Source organism: Oryx dammah, unplaced genomic scaffold (assembly GCF_014754425.2).
Source record: "Oryx dammah isolate SB20612 unplaced genomic scaffold, SCBI_Odam_1.1 HiC_scaffold_2, whole genome shotgun sequence".
Taxonomy (NCBI): domain Eukaryota; kingdom Metazoa; phylum Chordata; class Mammalia; order Artiodactyla; family Bovidae; genus Oryx; species Oryx dammah.
In genome coordinates this window covers 21,643,713-21,662,629 of record NW_024070186.1, presented here as the reverse complement: position 1 = coordinate 21,662,629, position 18,917 = coordinate 21,643,713, and the positions used below count along the sequence as shown (strand labels likewise).

At 46.7% G+C, this 18,917-nt stretch overlaps 1 protein-coding gene across 2 annotated transcripts in view; it reads right to left on the bottom strand.

The window, feature by feature from the left end:
* Positions 1 to 18,917, bottom strand: part of LOC120857287 (inhibitor of carbonic anhydrase-like) — a 46,211-nt gene that overhangs the window by 12,475 nt on the left and 14,819 nt on the right. The window contains exons 3-12 of one of the 2 annotated variants that reach the window (XM_040232767.1): positions 16,934 to 17,042; positions 15,970 to 16,131; positions 14,638 to 14,785; positions 13,632 to 13,687; positions 9,914 to 10,092; positions 8,442 to 8,613; positions 6,832 to 6,983; positions 4,764 to 4,854; positions 3,588 to 3,644; positions 1,091 to 1,246 (exon numbers count right to left, since the gene is read on the bottom strand). In XM_040232767.1, coding sequence (XP_040088701.1) covers positions 1,091 to 1,246; positions 3,588 to 3,644; positions 4,764 to 4,854; positions 6,832 to 6,983; positions 8,442 to 8,613; positions 9,914 to 10,092; positions 13,632 to 13,687; positions 14,638 to 14,785; positions 15,970 to 16,131; positions 16,934 to 17,042 — 1,282 coding nt within the window. The remainder of the gene's footprint in view (positions 1 to 1,090; positions 1,247 to 3,587; positions 3,645 to 4,763; positions 4,855 to 6,831; positions 6,984 to 8,441; positions 8,614 to 9,913; positions 10,093 to 13,631; positions 13,688 to 14,637; positions 14,786 to 15,969; positions 16,132 to 16,933; positions 17,043 to 18,917) is intronic. The other variant, XM_040232769.1, reaches the window with a different exon arrangement.

Genomic DNA, 18,917 nt, shown 5'->3' with positions numbered 1-18,917 from the left:
GGACTGGCTGAGCAGATGCAGCCAGCAGGGGCCATGGGCTTTGTTGATGGGGTATTGATGGGAACTGTCCTGATGGCTTCAAGTGTCTCTTGCAGAAGCAGACAAGATCATTTGCTCAGAAAGGGTGGTAGACAGGTGAGAGTGGGATGGCGGTGTATGGACAACTAGGATGTTAGGGTAATTACTGGGAAGTGTGGGGAGTGGAGCAGAGGAACAGTGGGGTGCTCGTGAGCCTACAGTTGTTGGGGGTATGGGTGATGCTGAGGCCAGCGGCTGGAACACCTGCATGAAATAAGTTGCTCTGCCCTGTGACATTCTCCACCTGTGTTCAGCTGCTCAGGTGCAGAGCACCAAGAGAACGGGCGATGGGGTTCCCGCAGGGCTGGGACTTGTCACACGGCTGGGGAAAGAAGGGGAGCAGGAGCCTTTTAGGTATTGGCCAGAGTCTTGCTGAAATGACTAATACAGAAATGTAAGAGAGGTGAAGGGTGAAAATGAAAGCTAAAGCACTTAAAGGGTGAAGCTGAACCGTACTGATGTAACATGTTCAATTAAGAAAGGAGGTTCAGGCCTCTCGTCTTCCGAGATGGCCCACGCTCTGTGGATGTGTGTATCTTCCCAAATAAACCTTTTTCACACTTAAAAAAAGAGAGCAAGTTTAAATGGAAAAACAACACACGCACACTAACACACACATTACACACGCACACCTACACTCCACTCTCATTTTGCCAACAGGCCTCTTCCATGAGCCAGACGAAAGACATAAAGAGTAGTGTATTTCCCTGAGATCTGCTCTTTGGGCCAAACCACTTCCACGGAAGCAAGAGGGGAGGAGTCCTGCTAAGGAGATGTGAAGTTTGCCCACGTGTCTATCCAGCCCCTGTCCACCACCAAAATAATGCCAATCCCTTTCCTCAATTTTTAAAAAAAAAAAAACTCTTTTTCTTATCTTACTGAATTCACTTACAAAATAATGCCAAATGTATTTGGTGAGTGTGCGCATTCAACTTATGCCATTCATTGAACTGAATTTCTCCCCTACACAGGCACAGGCCCATAGGCACACTGCCACTCAGAACACACTTACCAAATTTACATGACCCAGTCTGATTGTATAGGAAACCCATGGGGATGTTCCAGCCAGCAGAAGTGCCAACTGCAGTGTGGCAGGACTTCTTGCCTCGCAGAGAGTTCCAGGTTAGGTCGGCATCTGACTTCTTGACCACTGCCACGACGTAATAACCTTGCAACAGATACCAAGATGCAATTTCAGTACCTCCCAGGCCCTCCCGAAAATTTACTCCAGAGCCACTGCAGCTAACCTTCACCTGTCAGTCTCTCAGGGAGGGAGAACTCGGTGAAGCCACCTGTTTGAGTATTTCTGTTGAGTAGAAGTCCAAAAGAAAGTGCTTTTTAAAGTGAAGTCTCTGATTTTCTAGGTTTATAGTAATACCATTTTCTAATGATGGCAATTTAATCTCTCCCTTTCCTCAATTTTTTTAAAAAAAACCTCTTTTTCTTATCTTACTGAATTCACTTACAAAATAATGCCAAATGTATTTGGTGAGTGTGCGCATTCTTGTCTTGCTCCTGATTTTTATAGGAACACCATTGATATGTGATGTAGTCTATCACAGTTTTGGGTAACAGAATTGTGCTTGTTGAGTAAAACCTAAACTGCAAGGCCGAATTTAGACACTGAAATCATGGGTCATGTGGTTCACCACCCCCACTCCCACCCCTCCCAACATACATACACACACCTTTTCTTGCTGTTGTGGTTCGGATGTCTATATATTCAAGCCTGGAAAAGTTGGAAGTCAACATGGCATTGGAAGACCTCCCTCACCAGTTACTAAACTGTCTCAGACAAGTCACTCAGCATCTAGCATCCTAAATCTCTGGTAAATGAAATGGTAACAGTAATACCCATTTGGGTACTAATACCTATTGAAGGGGATGAAATGTGCTAATACGATCATACTGTACATTTGGAATGGGAAGGGGAGCTTACATGGATAGGTTTCTGGCCATGTTGCTAGCAGCAGAAGCAGTACTAGAGCCACTTTCTCGGTGAAGCAGATTCTCCTGACTACCACACTGGGCTCTATGACACCATTCCAGCAGCCAACACTGTTAAAGTACCTTTTTTTGAGCTGTACCAATTTCACAAAATGGCATCAACTACTGTCATCTAGGGGGTGTGTGTGTGTGTGTGTGGCTTCGGGATTAACTCCTCTCCATCTCTACTCCAATCTAACCTTCCCCATCACCCTGAACTGTCTTCCAAGCATCCTCATTGACCCATATTTGTATATCACTGCAGTTCTTGGAAATTTCAACCACTCGTGAAGCAATTACAATTCTTTAGGACTTTATGTATTTTATAGTCAGAATGACTATATGCTGTTCCTTAGGTTTCCGGATACAGACTCAATTCAGAGAAGACTGTTAGCCAGGAAAGCAGGGAGGAAAGAGGGACAATATATCCCAGATTCTGCTCCCTTCAAAGGGGAGAAGCTGTGGGGTGAGTGGCTTTGCACCCCGAGGCCTCTGCGGAGATGGGTGGTGCAGGGCCTCTGTGACCCCACACTTATGCTGTGATGCTCCAAGCTCCCACACCTCCCCTAGCTCTATCTCATAAGAAATTCCAAACCAAGTAAGCACTTGTTTTCATCTCAAGATCCCCTATCACAATAGTTTTCAAAGTTTAACGCACATCAGAATCATTCTGAGGGCTTGCTAAAACAGAGCAGCAGCTGTATCCTGGAGCTCAGCCTGCCTGTGGTTGGACACAAGAAGGTTCACTTCTAATAAGTTCTCAGGCAACGCCGGTGCTGCTGGTCCAAACACCACATGACATACACAACCACTGCTCTAGCCAATGCCCTAGATTACCGAGGGCACCTCAGAAACAGATCAAGACCGTTTCTGCCCATGAGATGACACAGAGGGTGAAACGTGTCACCTGGCCTCCTATTCTGAAGAGGAGGTTGACTCCCCTGCTATTCAAAGCCAGCCACTAAACGCTAAGGGTTAATTTCCTCTCCCTCCTCCTCTTCTTCATCAGCAGCACCTATGACTGCCCTCTTCCTCCTCTGAGGCCTCCAACGGGCCCCAGAAATGTCGGGAATGGGCTCCTGTCCCTTGCAGAGATGGGTAGCAGCCTGCGACAGGGAGCACTGTGGGGGTCAGGAAGGGCAGCGGGTTTCCAGTCATGGTGCCTTGAACAAGCCGAGGTGCAGCCCCTTGCTGGCTGTGTGGCCCTGGGCCAGTCGTACTGTCCCTGAGCCTCACCTTCCCATCTATGTGATGCACAGAGCGGCCCACATTCCAGAGGCCTGCTGGGCAGGAGCAGTGTAAGCAGGAGCCCTCTGTCCACTGTCACAGGCTCCACAAACAGAAATTACTTCACAGCTCACTACCTGCTCCTTCTCGGTGAACGGTGACAGGGTCATCTCTCTCTCTCTCTCTTTTTTTTTACAAGTCTAGTAACTTTGGTTTATTTGTAAGGCTTTCTTCACCCCTTCTCCCCCACAACAGGCCTTTACCTTTGAGCCCCAGTGTTACTGATTCTGACTCACCTTTCACAGGTGTGTTCACACACTTAGACCCAAGCTGCTCTTTGCCATCTTGAGACACTAAAAACAATTGAGGTACAGGTCATTAATCTCTCACATTACTCAAGTCATGATTTTCTCCCTCTCAACAGTCAAGAACAAAATGAGGAGAAACGCTGACCAAGCAGTTTGTTACTGGCCATCAACAAGCTGAGACCCTGCCACGCCATTTCACCTCCTCTCCCCTGACCTTTGCTATTTGAAATTAGGCTCTATCCCAGAATTAGCTCAACACTTGGGGAGCTACAGAGAAAGGAAATGAAATGTTCATTGAAGGGAGTGAGGCGGAAGCAGAAGCCATAAAAACCTTCACAGAAGCTTTTCACTTTGCTATGTGATTTTAGGCATCCTGACATTCTTCCCTCCAGAGCTCTGGGCTGTGCAAGCAGTCGTTACAGTCTTGCTAGGTTGTAAGGGAAGGGTCCAACCCATGGTTCAGAAAGACTTGTTACAGCCTGCATTCTACCCTGGACACCTCATTCAACCTCCCCAAGCCTCAGTTGTTATGGAGATACCACTGTTTACTTCACCAAGTTGTTTTGTTTTGAATGATAAAGTATGGTTTCTCACTGCCTAGCAACTTAGGGGTTTAACAAATGAACCAGCTTTATTTTTCCTGATAGCTGGATCCCCACCAAGACCATGACCTTGTAGCCCCAATCCTTAATGTTCTAACAGCTGGAGTGAGTTCATTTGGATTGGTACACTTGGCAAAAGGATCTAGGCACCTGTGGCTCTTTCTTCCTTGAAGAGAATGGGGAGAGGATGGTTTTGACCTCCTTATGTGTGACAGAATGTGTTTTCTTCTGTACTAAGCCATGGAGCCAATCAGCCAGTAGAACTGTCCACCTGAACTGGTGGGCGACTCTAACTCAAGGGCAGTGTAACGAGCCCTGTGGCCAGTTCTGTGCCATGGTCTCCAATATCACTCTTCTAGCAATAAAGGTGTTATTTTGATTTCTCTCCAAGTTCCATATGTATCTTAGCTGGTTCTGCCTCTGGGAAAATAGATGTTATCTACTAGTACTGTATGCCCCCCAAACAGCTATTGTTATGGCAACACTGAACTAAATTCTTCTTTGCCTTTCTATGTCCATAGGCCAGAGGAGAGAAAACACAGAGACCCTTGCCTCCACTTACAGTAGTTCTCTGCCAGGACAGGCACCAGGCCACACTTGCCCGCTGTGTAGATGAAGCCTCCATCCAAGCTCATGGCGTCAGCCTCTCCTTTCTGAAGTTAAGAAGTAAAACAGTAGCACAGCAGTGAGGTTGTTATCCTGTCTCACCCTCAGAGGTTTCCATCTCATTGGCTTCACATCATGCATCTTTGTGATAAACCAAATGGCGTATGACCCAAAGCTTCTGCCACATAAACGCAGGGTTTAGAAAACTGGACATGCTGTGGGCCCAGCCCAGATCATGCTCCCTAGACATCTTCGTGCCCGTGGGCCCAGCCCAGATCATGCTCCCTAGACATCTCTGCGCCCTCCATGAGGCCCCATTCTTAGTGTGGGACATGTTCTCACATTTTCTTTGTGACCATTGTCAGACTTAGGGTATTTAATCTGTTCCTATGGGAGACGTTTTTTTCCATATAGCAGAGTTCTATTCTGTTCCTATAATCCCATTAGCACTCTAGTCTAATTAATAATTTATTAACAATTAACTTATGATTTTAATCAATGAACTTTTCCAACAACAAAGCCAAAAATGCACACTTATATTTATAGATAAAGTCATGAAGAAAAAAACATACAGACATAAAAACACTCTTTGCTCTTCCCCTGCTAACTGCTTTTCTAGAAATCTATCTTAAAACAGTAGTGCCTACAGAAGCAAAAGCTTACCTTACAATGTGCTGGGCCCTTTTCTAAACACTATAGTGATTTCCTCATGTACTGACTCATAAAACCCAGTAAGGGAGATACTATAATTCTCCCCCTTTTATACATTTTTTTAACTGAAGCAGAGAGAAGCTAAATAGTTTATCCAATAGATGATTGGATAAGATTTAAACTAAGATTCAAACTCAGGTGGTTTAATTTTCTTAGCCTCTGTTCATAACCATTATGGAATATGTCAGCCTCTGGGACTGACTGTTCCAAAGAACATATCTCTAAATACTTTCTATGTACATTTTTTTCATCCATCAAATGAGTGAAAAAGATCTATTTCATGGGCTTATCATGAGGATTAAATGAGTTAATACAAGTTAAGCGCTCATACACATGCATGACACACAGTAAGTAACTCCAGATATATTCACCATCATTAATATTAAAGAGATACTCAAAAATATTGATGGGCATAAAACAAAAATATCCAATCACATATTATCTATAATAGACAAAGATTCAGCAATAATTCAAATGTAGACATTTAGAAATTGGTTAAATAAATTGAGGCATAAATATTTGCTGATCTATTATGCAGCCATTAAAAACATTTTAAATGAATATTTCATTACCTAAGAAAGCATGCCAATTGTGCTCAAGAATTGAAATAATAACTGTTAACATTTATTGACTGCTTATTACACGCTAGGCAATGTTATAAGCAGTCAAATTCATTTAATCCTTATAACGGACAAAATCAGGAGACAATATAAATTGCAAGACCTTAATATTATGGGTTAGTCCCAGAGAGGTTTACCACAATTATTATCTTTTGAAGAAAAAACTGTAGTGTTTTCTAAGTTTGTCAATTATTCGGTCTTTTATTGATAATTTTTTTTCTAATCTCCAAAATTGAAATGGACAGTTATTAACAAGATAACACCATCACTCAGAAATTATAATGAGTTTTGAGTTGTGAAGTTGTATATTATTTTTCATTTCTCTTCCAGCATGTAATAATTTCATCACGGAAAAAAAAAAAGTTTAAACCTGTCCAGGAAACCAACAAGGTTGATTTGCTGCCACAATCTACACGGGGCCTAGGCAGGACCCCTCAGAGCTCCCTGGGGTCCAGAGTTGAGCTGAAGATATGGGTCCTGGGCTGCTCTGTTTCTGCCCTGCCAGAGCTGAAGGGGGAGGTGGGGCCAGTGGGGTGGGGCTTCAGCGAGTGGGGCTGGGGGAGGCAGCATGTAACAGGCGTGTCTCAGCCTCACAGCTGATGGGAAGACATGGGGAAGGGGCCTCCACCACCAAACGCACAGCAGCGCTGCGTCCTAGTGTCCAAGGCAACTGCAGAAGCGGGTCCTCCTTACCGCGACGGCAGCAATGCAGTCCTCGGTGCTCTCCTCCCCGGTGCACGTCAAGATGCCACCGCTCAGCGCACTCCACTGGTTACACTTGACATGCTCGTCATGGCCCACTGTGCACCACATCACCCTCTGGGGACCTTCTGCCTCTGGGACTGCTAGAGAAGAGCCAGGGATCCAAAAGAAGCCCCCAGATGGGGGAAGGATGCCGAGTGGCTGCCCAACCGGGCTCTTCCTGGCAGCGGCAGAGTTGACGTGTCTCATGCCCATGTCACCACCTATTCCCGCATGTCACCTCCAGGAGAAATGGCCGACTTGGCTCCCAGACAGAGCGGTGAAGGCAGAGCAAGCCCCTCCTGACCTCCCTACTCAGACATCACCTCCCCAGGGGAAGCCTCTGCCAGCACCAGCCCAACTCAGGGCCTTCTGAGTTTTTTCTCACAGGATGGAGATCTCCCATCCAGGGAGCATCCCCCAGTTGGAAGCCAGTGTTATTTGTTCTGGGTGGGCCTGCTTGTTCTACCCCACCTCACCCCCCCACACCTGCTTCTGCCACCACGTATGTCCACATCAATTCACAAGGGCTTTGGCAGATGTGCCATAACTACTGAAAAAAAGAAAAGGAAGGAAGGAAGAAAGAAAGCACGGAGAGCCAAAGGAAGGCAAGTGCTGGATGAGGGCTTGCTGGATCCATGTGTGCTCAGTTGCTTCAGTCGTGTCCAATTCTCTGTGACCCTGTGGACTGTAGCCCGCCAGGCTCCTCTGTCCACGGGATTCCTCAGGCAGGAATACTGGAGTGGGTCACCATGCCCTCCTCCAGGGAATCTTCCCGACCCAGGGATCTAACACAAGTCTCTCATGTCTCCTGCACTGGCAGGCAGATTCTTCTATGAGTGCCACCTGGGAAGTCCAAAACCCTCTGAAATTCTAGCTCTGATCCTGGTGGTGGCAGAGCCTGTGTTCCCACTTCAGTTTAGGATGGGCTCCATTCCTTATCAAATAGACCCCCTGGGGGGTGGGGCAAGCCTGGCTAACAGAAAGGAGACAGGACTATCATTACTTAAATATGAAAGTCACTCAATCGTGTCTGACTCTTTGAGACCCATGGACTATACAGTCCATGGAATTCTCCAGGCCAGAATACTGGAGTGGGTAGCTTTCCCTTCTCCAGGGGATCTTCTCAACCCAGGGATCGAACCCAGGTGTCCCACATTGCAGGCAGATTCTTTACCAGCTGAGTCACAAGGGAAGCCCAAGAATACTGGAGTGGGTAGCCTATCACTTCTCCAGCAGATCTTCCCAATCCAGGAATCAAACTGGGGTCTCCTGCATTGCAGGCAGATTCTTTACCAACTGAGCTATGAGGGAAGCCCCCGTCATTACTTAAGCTGCCTGTAATCTGAAGGTCTTTCAAACCCTTTTGTGGCCCCAGGTTCAGGCCTTTTCCCAAGTTCAGCAGAACATCCCCACAAGAACCCAGCACAGTTGGCCCTCCCTTGGACCCTGCAGGCCAGCGTGGGTTGGGTGAGGTGGGGCTTGCAGGCCCCAGGAAAGCCTCCACGGCCCTGCCCTGCCCTATGCCCAAGCTCTCCAGGTCTTCCCAGGACCTTACACACCTCTCTCCAGATGCTGAATGACCAAAAAATACTCAGCGCCCAAGTATAGCTTGGCATCCATCTTAGGTGGGACTCTTAAAAACCCAATGGCAGCATCTGTAAATAGCAGGTCTTTCCCATGAGGAGAGTAGAAGAGCTGGAATTCTGCTGACTTGTCTTTTCCAAAGTGTTCCTGTTCAAAGGATAAAAGAAATAGTAAAGGAGGGAGGCTGGCAGAGAGAAGCAAAGTAAAAACAAATCCCAAAATCAGGGGAATAGAAAGGGAGAGAAATACGAATGCCTGAGAGTGAAGAGCATGGCAAGGCCCTCCAAAGTCCCTGTGGCTCATAGGTTCTCCAATCTTCTTCAGCAAACACTTCACTCAAATCCTAATTTGCCTGCCTTGTGTGGCTTCAGGGAAACTGCCCGGGGCTGCACCCCAGGTCTGTACAAAGGGTAATGGTCACCATGGGTCAGGAAGCTTCCATCGTCTATGCTGTGTTCCCCTGGGTGGGGCAGTGATGGTGACCTTGTTGCTGTACATCTGATTGTCCTGAGTGGCTCCTGTGGGCTTCATCCTGGAGTGGGTGGTAATCCAGGACCATCTAGCCTGGGGGTCACGAGCCTTAGGTGCACCTGGCACCCCAGGCCTGCCATGAAGGACTTCAAGCAGTCTTCTTTCTGGTCCTCCCAGAAAACCAAGAGCCCTTTGCTTGTAACCCCACTGACTGGCCCAAAGCTGTTCCTGATGATAGCTGACAGGAGCACCTACCCACATGCTCTTTGCAATGTCTGCTTTTTGCTTTTGCAATGGCTTTGCATATTGCCTTGTCAGGCAAACCCCACATCTCCTTGGAGCTTACTCTTGGGGCCCAGACACTTGCAAATCACCCTCTTCAAAGTACACAGTTTATGTGTGCAAGGCTGTGCCCCACGGTGGTGATCTGTGTGTACAGTGTGCTCACTGTATCTTCCATAGTCATCTGTGAGTGATCCCATGGCAGGTCTGTGTCCAGTTCATCTCTGAAGGCCTAGTGCTGAGCACAGGGCACTAACAGAGATGGACAAGGGACAGAGGTGGGTGCACTGGAAGGGAGGGCCTCCAGTACAGGACACAAAACGCTCACACTCAGAACCTGCTGCTGAGGGGTCCAGGCCAGTGGGATAAGAGAGGGGAGCAGCTCCTGGAGGAGGGGCATCTTTGCAGCTTGAGGATCCCTATACAACCTAGAAGAATAGAATGGGGCAACAGCAGCCTTTTGCAGAGTCTTTGGCCCATGGTGTTGGGGATGCCAAGGGAGGGAGTTTTATGGTCACTACTGCCCATCACATATCCAGACCAAGTGCTGGTCAGTGAAGTGGAGGACATGTGACGTGGTTCCCATTGTGCCCAACACCAGGATTTCCACAGTGGCTGGAAGAGAGTGAGGGAAAGCACCTCAAATCCAAGCAGGGACCCTTATGCAGGAGGGGAAGACAGGGGGCGGGGATACCTGAGCCTGATTGAGAAGCTCCCAGATCAAGTCTTCCTTGCCATCCGCACTTCGGGCCACGACGGCATGGGAAGGGACCCGGGCCAGGTGGCATTCCTTGTACTCGTCCACAGGCCGCCGGGTGTTTTCCCTGCAGAGCAGTTCATACTGGTCCCTGTTGGCCTGGTTAGCCAGGTTCTCTGGAGGAGCGAAGCCTACGTGAGCCGACAGCCAGCAGACCATGAGCTGTGGTGCCCACCCCTCCCAAATTGTTTGTTTAGGGATTTGTTGAAATAGCTTTCCAAGCCCAAGATGAAGCCACTCCTGTGTGATGCCATGTCTGTGATATGTCTGTGACGCTGTATCACCATGGAAACTTAGATAACTCCCTGTGCTTGTCAATGTTCTAAATAGAAATGCAGTCTATCCAGCCAGCCAGGCATCCAATGCCAAGCTAACTCTGGGCTCTATACCTCCTTCCTTCATTCTTCTCACCCTGGGCAAAGTGACCCTGGCCAATCAGATATTATCTGTTTTTCTCCTTATTGTTCTTTATTCTTTATCCCATCAAAGCTTCCTGCCTTCTGCAGTTTTCCAGTTCTCTGAATGGAGACTGAATGGCCCGCTTCAAGAAGTGCTAAAGTTTGTATCGCCTGAACTGTCTTCTTTCATCATTTTTTAACAGCCTGGAGAGGACTAAAAGAGAATCTTTTCCAAATACATTTAGACAGGTGAGGATGCTGAGCCCTCCGGAGATGAAATGACAGATTCTCACTGCAGAGAGACCCAGGGCTGGACGCATGCTCTGCCCAGAGCTCTGCTAACAAGAATGGTGATAGCAAATGCTTTCTGAAAGCTGATAGCACACCAAAGAGTGAGCTGAAGCTCTCTATGCTCTGTTTCATTTCATCCTCAAAACAACTGGGGGAGGCTGGTAATGTGATTATCCCATTCCAGAGATGAGGAGACTGAGGCTCAAAGGACTAAGGGAACTCATCAAAGTCTGACCTAGTCTGGGGCTGACACAGCGCCACGCTGCGGGGACAATTCAGGTCCCTCACTAAAGTGGCAATACTCCCCTGGGGACAGAGTCTGCTGGGGAAAGGTGGCAGTGGGTTGAGAGATGGACGGAGGCCTATGGGCCCAGTCAGGATACTACAGAGGTACAAACAAGGACCAAAAAGCCATGTGAGAAAAACAGACTCTTTGGTTCCCCTGGTCTAGGTATTAGAAGGTATTCTGGGTTGAACTGTGTCCCCCTAAAATTTGTATGTTGAGGTCCTAACCCCCAGCACCTCAGAATATGACTTTATTTGGAAATAGAGACAGTGCAGGGGGTAATTAGTTAAGATGAGGTTCTAACTGGTATTTTAGACAGAATACTAACACAGAAAAAACACATTAGGTAAAAAGTTAGGAAATTTGAATCAAGTGTGGACTTTAGTCAACTAAAAAAAAAAAAAACAGAAAAAATCTATATGGAACTGCAATGTACCAAGAATAACAAGACATTTTGGAGAAAAGGCAAAATAAGCTGAAGCAGAGCTTGGCTTAGAAGATGTGAAATGTTACTTAAAAACTATAATTCAAGCCATTTAGCACTGATGCATAGATAGACAAATACATTAAACAGGATAGAGCAGTGGTTAGAAAACTAGAGCCTTGTGCAAAATCTAGCTTGTTGTCTGTTTTTGTAAATAAAGATTTTTTGGAAACAAACAAACAAAAAGATGAGGTTATAGTGGAGTAGGGTGGCTCCTGATTCCATATGACTGGTATCCTTCCTAAAAGGGGAAATTTGGACACAAACAGACATGTACACACTGGGAGAATGCCATGTGGAGGGAAAGACAGAGATTGGGGTGATGGAACTGCAGGCCAAGGACACAGTGATGATTGCCAGCAAACATCAGAATCTACGGGGGTGGAGGGAGCATGGAACAGGTTCTCCCTCACAGCTCTCAGGAAGAACAGCCCTGCCAACATCCCAAACTTAGAATTCTAGCCTCTAGAACTCAGAGAATGAATTTCTGTTGCTTAAGCCACTCAGTGTGTTACAGCCACCTACTATATCTCTAGGTTTCACATCTCCAAAGATTTTTTTTAATTCCAGGAAATTCCTAAAAGCAAAACTTGAATTTGCCATGGAGGCAACTATTTGCATAGCATCTACATTGATTAAGTATTATAAGTAATCTAGAGATGATTAAAAGCATATGAAGGATGTACACAGGTTATATGCAATATTGCAGTTTTATGTAAGGGACATGAGGACCTGCAAATGCTGGTAAACTGAGAGATGACTGTTCTCTGTAATGGCAGCCCTAGCAAACTCATATCCTAGGTTGATACAATCTTATATTGAAAGAGAATAAGGAGTACAATTCGAGTTCCTGTGAACAGTTCCATTTTAACCAGACATGTTGCAGAGAAAATACATTTTAAAGCTTTATATTGAAAGAAAAATTTAAACAATTTTTGCAATGTTAAAATTAAAAGAACAATATGATCTAATAGCTTCAGAAAGAAAGAACATTTCCACCTGAGTCTTTCTCGGGCCCAGTGGTGGCAGCAGCTCACCAACACTCATTTTCGCCCCGAAGCCCAGTAGATAGCCTCTCAGAAACTCCCACTTAAAAGGTAATACAGGATTGCGTGTAATAGTGGACATATGACTTTCAGCAAAGGGAAATTTAGGTGGTCTCAGACAATTGGTTGTTTTCAGAAAGTGAGGATGTTTTCAGTTCTCCAGAGTGAATGTTAGAAGATTCTGTCCATTGGCCTAATTGCCAACTTGAGCAATCACAGAAAATAACAATGACAACTATGAGTAACAACTTGATTTTGGGAGAAGAGACCCATAGATTCCCCCACTAATGAAAATTACTGATAAGAAGACACACATCAATTGCCAAAAGGCTAACAAACCAGGTCAGTGTGTTATAATGAGGGAACAGTGAATTATGAATGGCTGAGGTGAGGGAACAAAGCCAGTACATTTCTGTTTCATGTTAGGGCAAGAGACCAGCCTGCAAGGAACCAAGGCCCGCAGAAAAAGTGAAGGCTCAAAATTCTGCTTGAGGTAGCAGACAATGATTTTTAAAATGAACTGAGTATAAAATATACATCTCTTGTTTAAACATCTTAAGGGTTACAAATGTGTTCTATGTCCAATAAAAATTTAATTGGTTATAAAACCTAGAATCTGAAAACTGAACTCGTATAAACACTATTTTATTTGTTTCTGATAAATTGCCCAAAACTTTGGAAAGGTTTTTTTTTTTTTAACATAGAAATGAAGAAATACATTTTTGTCCACAGTAGTAATGCTTTGCAACAGATTTAATTGTAGATGTGCTAACAAGTTCTGCAATCATTATAAGAATTTGTTTGTTTAAGGTGATTAAAGAAAACATTTAGGAACCATGTATAAGGAAGCATTCAGGAGATCATGATTAGATCTGAATTTGGCATTTCAGTGACTAAGAGAATCTAATTATTAAAACTTGCTTTATTAGTTGGTAAGTAATGTTGAAATGTTCAGAAAATTTGTTCAAAATAGATTTATAAACAACGAACTGAACGCTAAACAAAGCACCAATAATGGAAGTGTCATTATACAGAAACTCTATTTCATTAAAGATCTGGGCATGACCCATCTCTAGATATAAGGAAACAGGAAAGAAGGAGTTCCTCTGGCCAGGGTGTGGCCACAAGATTCTTCCTCCGTCTGACTTACCAAATAACGTCAGATGCCTCACGAAGCTCACATCCCCGACGCCATCCTGCAGACACCTGAGCAACAGGACAGCTGTGTTCAGGCCACTGTCTACAACATAGGCTCACCCCCCACCCTGCCAGCAGCCCCCCTCCTCAGGCTCTGCCCCAGCAACTGGCTCACAGGGCTTCGCCTGCAGTTTCCCAGGCTTCAGTCTGTCCTCGCAGAGGCAACGGCCCTGTCTGAGGAGTCTTTGAACCCCCAGAGCCAAGCCCGGGTCTGAAATAGGCAGGAGCCCCATAAGCCCTGTCCCAGGCAACTCTGGGGAGGGATGGTCCAAAAGAAGGACCCTCACCTTCCTCTTTGTAGGAAGCTTGAAGCAATAGGGGTTTTGTACTTTTTTTTTAAGGTCAAAAGCCTGTTATAAAGAGGACCTACTCCTATATTCTCACCTGGAGAATCCCATGGACAGACAAGCCTTATAGGCTATAGTCCACAGGGTTGCAAAGAGTCGGACACGACTGAAGTATCTTAGCACAGCACAGTACATAGAGTATAAAAACTCTAGATAGCCTGGATACCTGGTCAGTTTTGCTCTGGTTTCGAATATTAGTTATGTCCCTTGCAGGCATGTTGTATGGAAAGGTGCTTTCGGGCACAGGGCTGAGCAGGAGGTGGGGAGACGCAGCACGTGTACCTGGCATGGAGATGCTTAGGCAGAGAGAAGCCAGTGAAGGGTTCGGGGGAGGAACTGATCTTTGGCCTGGCTGCGTGCTCAAGCCTGTGTCTATGGATCCCAGAGGCCTCCCTGGTCCAGACTCCAGGCTCTGGGTAGATGAGAGCACCCCCAGCCGCCGACACAGAAGACTCCTCCTCCGTAGGACAGGCAGGAATGAGGATGTGCCATGGGAGATAGTCAAAACCCAAGGTTTCACCAGGAGACTTCAGGTTGTCTGGGGCAGGCCCCATCTACTCCCTGTTCTTCAGTTTCCCCAACATCAGAGAGAGGAGAAGGGGGCCCACTCACTTGAAAGCCCCTGAGTAGCCAAAGTACGGTTCGTGGTGGGAGCAGGCACACTTGTCCATCCCTTCTCCTGCACACAGTTGGCACAGTTTGGGGAAGTTTGACTGATCCGCACAGGGGACGCAGCTGCTCGCGAAGAACTTGGCCACTGCTGCTCAACACAGACACATGGACTTCAGGGCATGAGCTGGCGGGGCCTCTGGGTGTGTGTGTGTGTGTGTGTGTGTGTGTCTGTGTGTGTGTCTGTGTGTCTGTGTGTGTCTCTATGTGAGAGCCCAGAAGTTTGAATGCATTGCTTGTAGAGGTGGCCAACAGTGCCTGGTCCAAAGGCATGGATGGCTCATGCATGGGCCTGGGTCTTCAGAAGCTTCCCAGTGTGTCCACTACAGGGCTCAAAAGCTGCTGAGCAGGTAGCTCAGCAGGCAGCTCCAGTTCTCCTCACCTGGCTCGGTCACCAACACGGACGCTCAGGAGTGGTGGTGGGGAGCGCAGAAATCTAAACACTCAGGAGCCCCAACAGTCCTTCCTTATCTCAGGAAATGGTCCCACCCACTCTTCTCCTCTTCTGATCCAGGGCCCATGGTGGCTCACGGGAATCCCCCTTCTAGGAATTCATGGGAGGGGGCTGCATTCACTTGCTTCATGGGAGTGGGTGTGCCAACATGACCACCCAGGCAGACGTCCAACAACTCAAGGCAAGATAGAACCCCAAGAAAACACAGCCAGAGCTGTGGCCCAGGTTGCAGCACCCCATCTGACCTCTGCAGCCCAAAACACAGGTGAAACATGAATGTTGCAGAGCTGGCAGGGCTCAAAAAGAAACACTTTTGCAAAGTGCAGAAAATCTGGTTATCTTTCAGGGGCCGAAAAGGCACCCTCAGTTCACCCTGGCTCACCATAACTGAGCTCCAGTCCACTCATCTCCTCTCGCCTTCACCCCCAGCCCTCACCCAAGGCACCGCGGCCCGACTGCTGGTGGTGTGGTGATCACCCTTAGAGAGTCTTCCTGGGCAGCTGGAAGGGAGCTCCCCTGTCTCCTGAGCCTCCACCATGGCCCTTGTCAAATTCCAATGCTGGGATACCACAAATGTGGGGCTGCCAGGAGCTCAGAGACAGGGTCTCTTTGGCTGAAGGAAGGGAAGTCTCAGCTGCCAGTCACAAGGGTCACTGATGCAGCAAACCCAGCCAGTACATGTTTAAAGCAGGTTGTCCTCACCCCATCTTGGACTTCATGAAACCCATACACCTGGCAGTGATTGTAAGGCCCCAATACAATCCGTGTGGGTCCCAGCAGTAGGAACTCTGCCAGAGGGCACCCCACCCTGGCCAGCTTACCTTCTTGTGACCAGTTAGAGGGAAGGAGTATCCTCATGGGGATGTTCCACCCAGCAGACCACCCCAGGCCTGTGTGGCAGGACTTCTTGCCTTGGAGCTGATTCAGCTGGAAGTCACTGCCTTTCTTCACCATAGCTACGACATAATGGTGAGTCTGTGGATCTGCAAAACAGCAGAGAAAGAAGGGCCGAGGCAAGATGCCGCATCATTGCTACTAATCTTCCAGAGTGTGTGCAGTGGAGCCTGGGGGATTCTAGGACCTGCAGCACCTTCTGGTTAACAGGTAGAAAAGGAAAGGGAAAGGCCCCTGATTGACAGAAGAAAGCAAGCTGTCCCTCTTCAAGGCAATAGGCTGGAGGACCTACAGCTCCCAGTCATTGTGATGTTACTGCTTCTCCCCTTCTCTGCTCCTCTGTCTGCAGCACAGACATGAAGGTGAAGGTGTGGGAGGAAGGTACGCAGGGCATCTGAAGATTTTACGGGAGCCTTCAAGTTGGACTCAGGTTGAGGCAGGCTGTGCTCCTGCACACACTGGCAACATTTATGGACAAGTAGGACAGGTACCTCATTCTTCAGCTCCTTAAAGTCCCTTCTCACAACATTCACCACCCATGTTCTCTGGCACCTGCAGGGGACTTGGCAAAAGGAGAGGCTGTCCAGAGATATGTGTCTCCAGAGAGGCATTCCGCTGATGCAATCCCACTGAGTGGGCAGTGGGCTCCAGACAGCACATCGCCTCTCCCTCAGCAGCATCCAGCAGCATTCCCATCAGGAGGCTGAAAGTCCACAGCTTCCCAGAAAGAGCCGAGCTCCCAGCCCCCAGAGGTCAGCGCTGGGGACAGCTTTCCACAGTACAAAGAACCCCAGCAACTTGTTCCCTGCACGTGTAATACCGACAGAGTCCTTGCCTACCCCCACAGCAGCTGTGTCAGGACAGAGACTTGGGTCCCCATAAAGGACGCACCATCTTTTGACCCATAGAACTCTGCCACGACAGGCTTCAGGTTGTAGGGCTTCAGACCTGCCTCATAGACCAAACCGCCATCCACCATCACAGCATCTGCTTCGTGTGCCTGAAAGAAGAAAGGCCAGACATGAATGAAGCCCCTCAGCTCCAAGGAAGACTCACTTAACCCTCTGCCAGGGTCACTTGTATCCCCTGGGATATCTGCACAGCTCAGACCTCCTCCACCTTCCTCATGTTGGCTTAAAAACCTTTCCCCAAACATGCTTTTAAAACTACCACCTCACAAATGCTGGAAACACTGTTTTTCTCCCGAGCCCTTAGCAACCATCTGACAAACCTTCTTCATTTATTGTTTGTCCTCCCCCTTGGAATGCAAGCTCCACCAAGGTGGGGATGTTACTGTTCTGTTGTTTTATCTTAACAAAGTCCAGCACCTATTATCAGTAGAAGTACAGCAAATGTTGCCGGATAAGTGAGTGAATGAATCAGAATATTTCCATCCATGTTGCTGTTGTTCACTCACTAAGTTGTGTCCGACTCTGTGATCCCATGGACTGCAGCACTCCAGGCCTCCCTGTACCTCACTGTCTCCCAGAGTGTGCCCAAGTTCATGTCCATTGAGTAGGTGATGCTGTCCAGCCATCTCATCCTCAGTCGCCCTCTTCTCCATTTCCATCTGGAATTTCCATCCATAAGAGTCATGTTTTACTCTCTTAAGTCTGGATTGCCTCTTCAAGAATCTGTCAAGGATTCCTTCCTTCCTGAGAAAAGCAGTACCTCACAGTCTCTTCTCAAAAATCAGGTTAGATCAATTCCCTAGCCCTTACGGAAATCTTTTTTCTTCAACTGGAGGGCATGGCAACCCACTTCAGTATTCTTGCCTGGAGAATCTCCGTGGAGAGGAGCCTGGTGGGCTACAGTCCATGGGGTCACAAAGAGTCAGACACTATTGAGCGACTAAGCATAGCACAGCATACAGATTTATAATTTATAATGAGAATTACAGAAAATAAATAAAAGCTTGTGTGTATCTTTATGACCCTTACAGGATCCTTCCACATTCTCTCCAGAAATGATGTATAAATTTCTAATTTGGCTGCGCGGGTCTTTGTTGTGGCATGCAGGATCTTTGATCGCTGTGCATGGGACCTCCAGTTGTACACAGGCTTAGTTGTTCTGAGGCACGTGGCACTCAGTTGTCTGACCAGGGATTGAACCTGCATCCCCTGGCACAGCAAGGCAGTTGCTTAATCCCTGGACCACCAGGGAAGTCCCTAAATTTATAATTTATAATGCCAATAGCAATGCATGCCAATTTCATGCAAAACTATCAGCAAGAAATGCTATCTTTTAAGAAATATTACTACATTAAAAAATATAAACTGTGACTTTAAGGATGCTTTTATTTGCATTTCTTTGATTATTAAAAAGGATGAAGACTTTTCCTTCCTCATTTATATCATCTATTAGTTGTAATTTCTGTGAGCAGCTGGTTTATAGCTTGTTATTCTTAAGCATTTCTTATAAATTTAAATGACATCTTTATATAGCTTTTAGATCACATTGCTTTGTTATAGCTGATGTGAATATACTTTTCTGTAGGCTTAGGACTTTAATTTTTTTTTGTCAGAGATTAAAATTTTTTACATTTCCAAATTTGTCTACTTTTGTGATTTATCTTGTTATATCTAGCTACATTAGTCAAATTGAGTCAAGCTAGGAGTTTATTTTGGTAAGTGTATTAAAAATCTCGGTTGATTTTATTTCTAAATGGCTATCCAATTGTCCAGCTAAAGATTCCTTCCTCAGTCTTTTCTTTGGAAAGTTTGCCTTGTCACACAGTATTTAAATCTATGTGGATCTAACCATTAAGTCTGGAGCCCAATGCCGTAGTGGTGGACATTCACAGTTTGCATCGACATAACCATTAAGTCTGGAGCCCAATGCCGTAGTGGTGGACATTCACAGTTTGCATCGACAT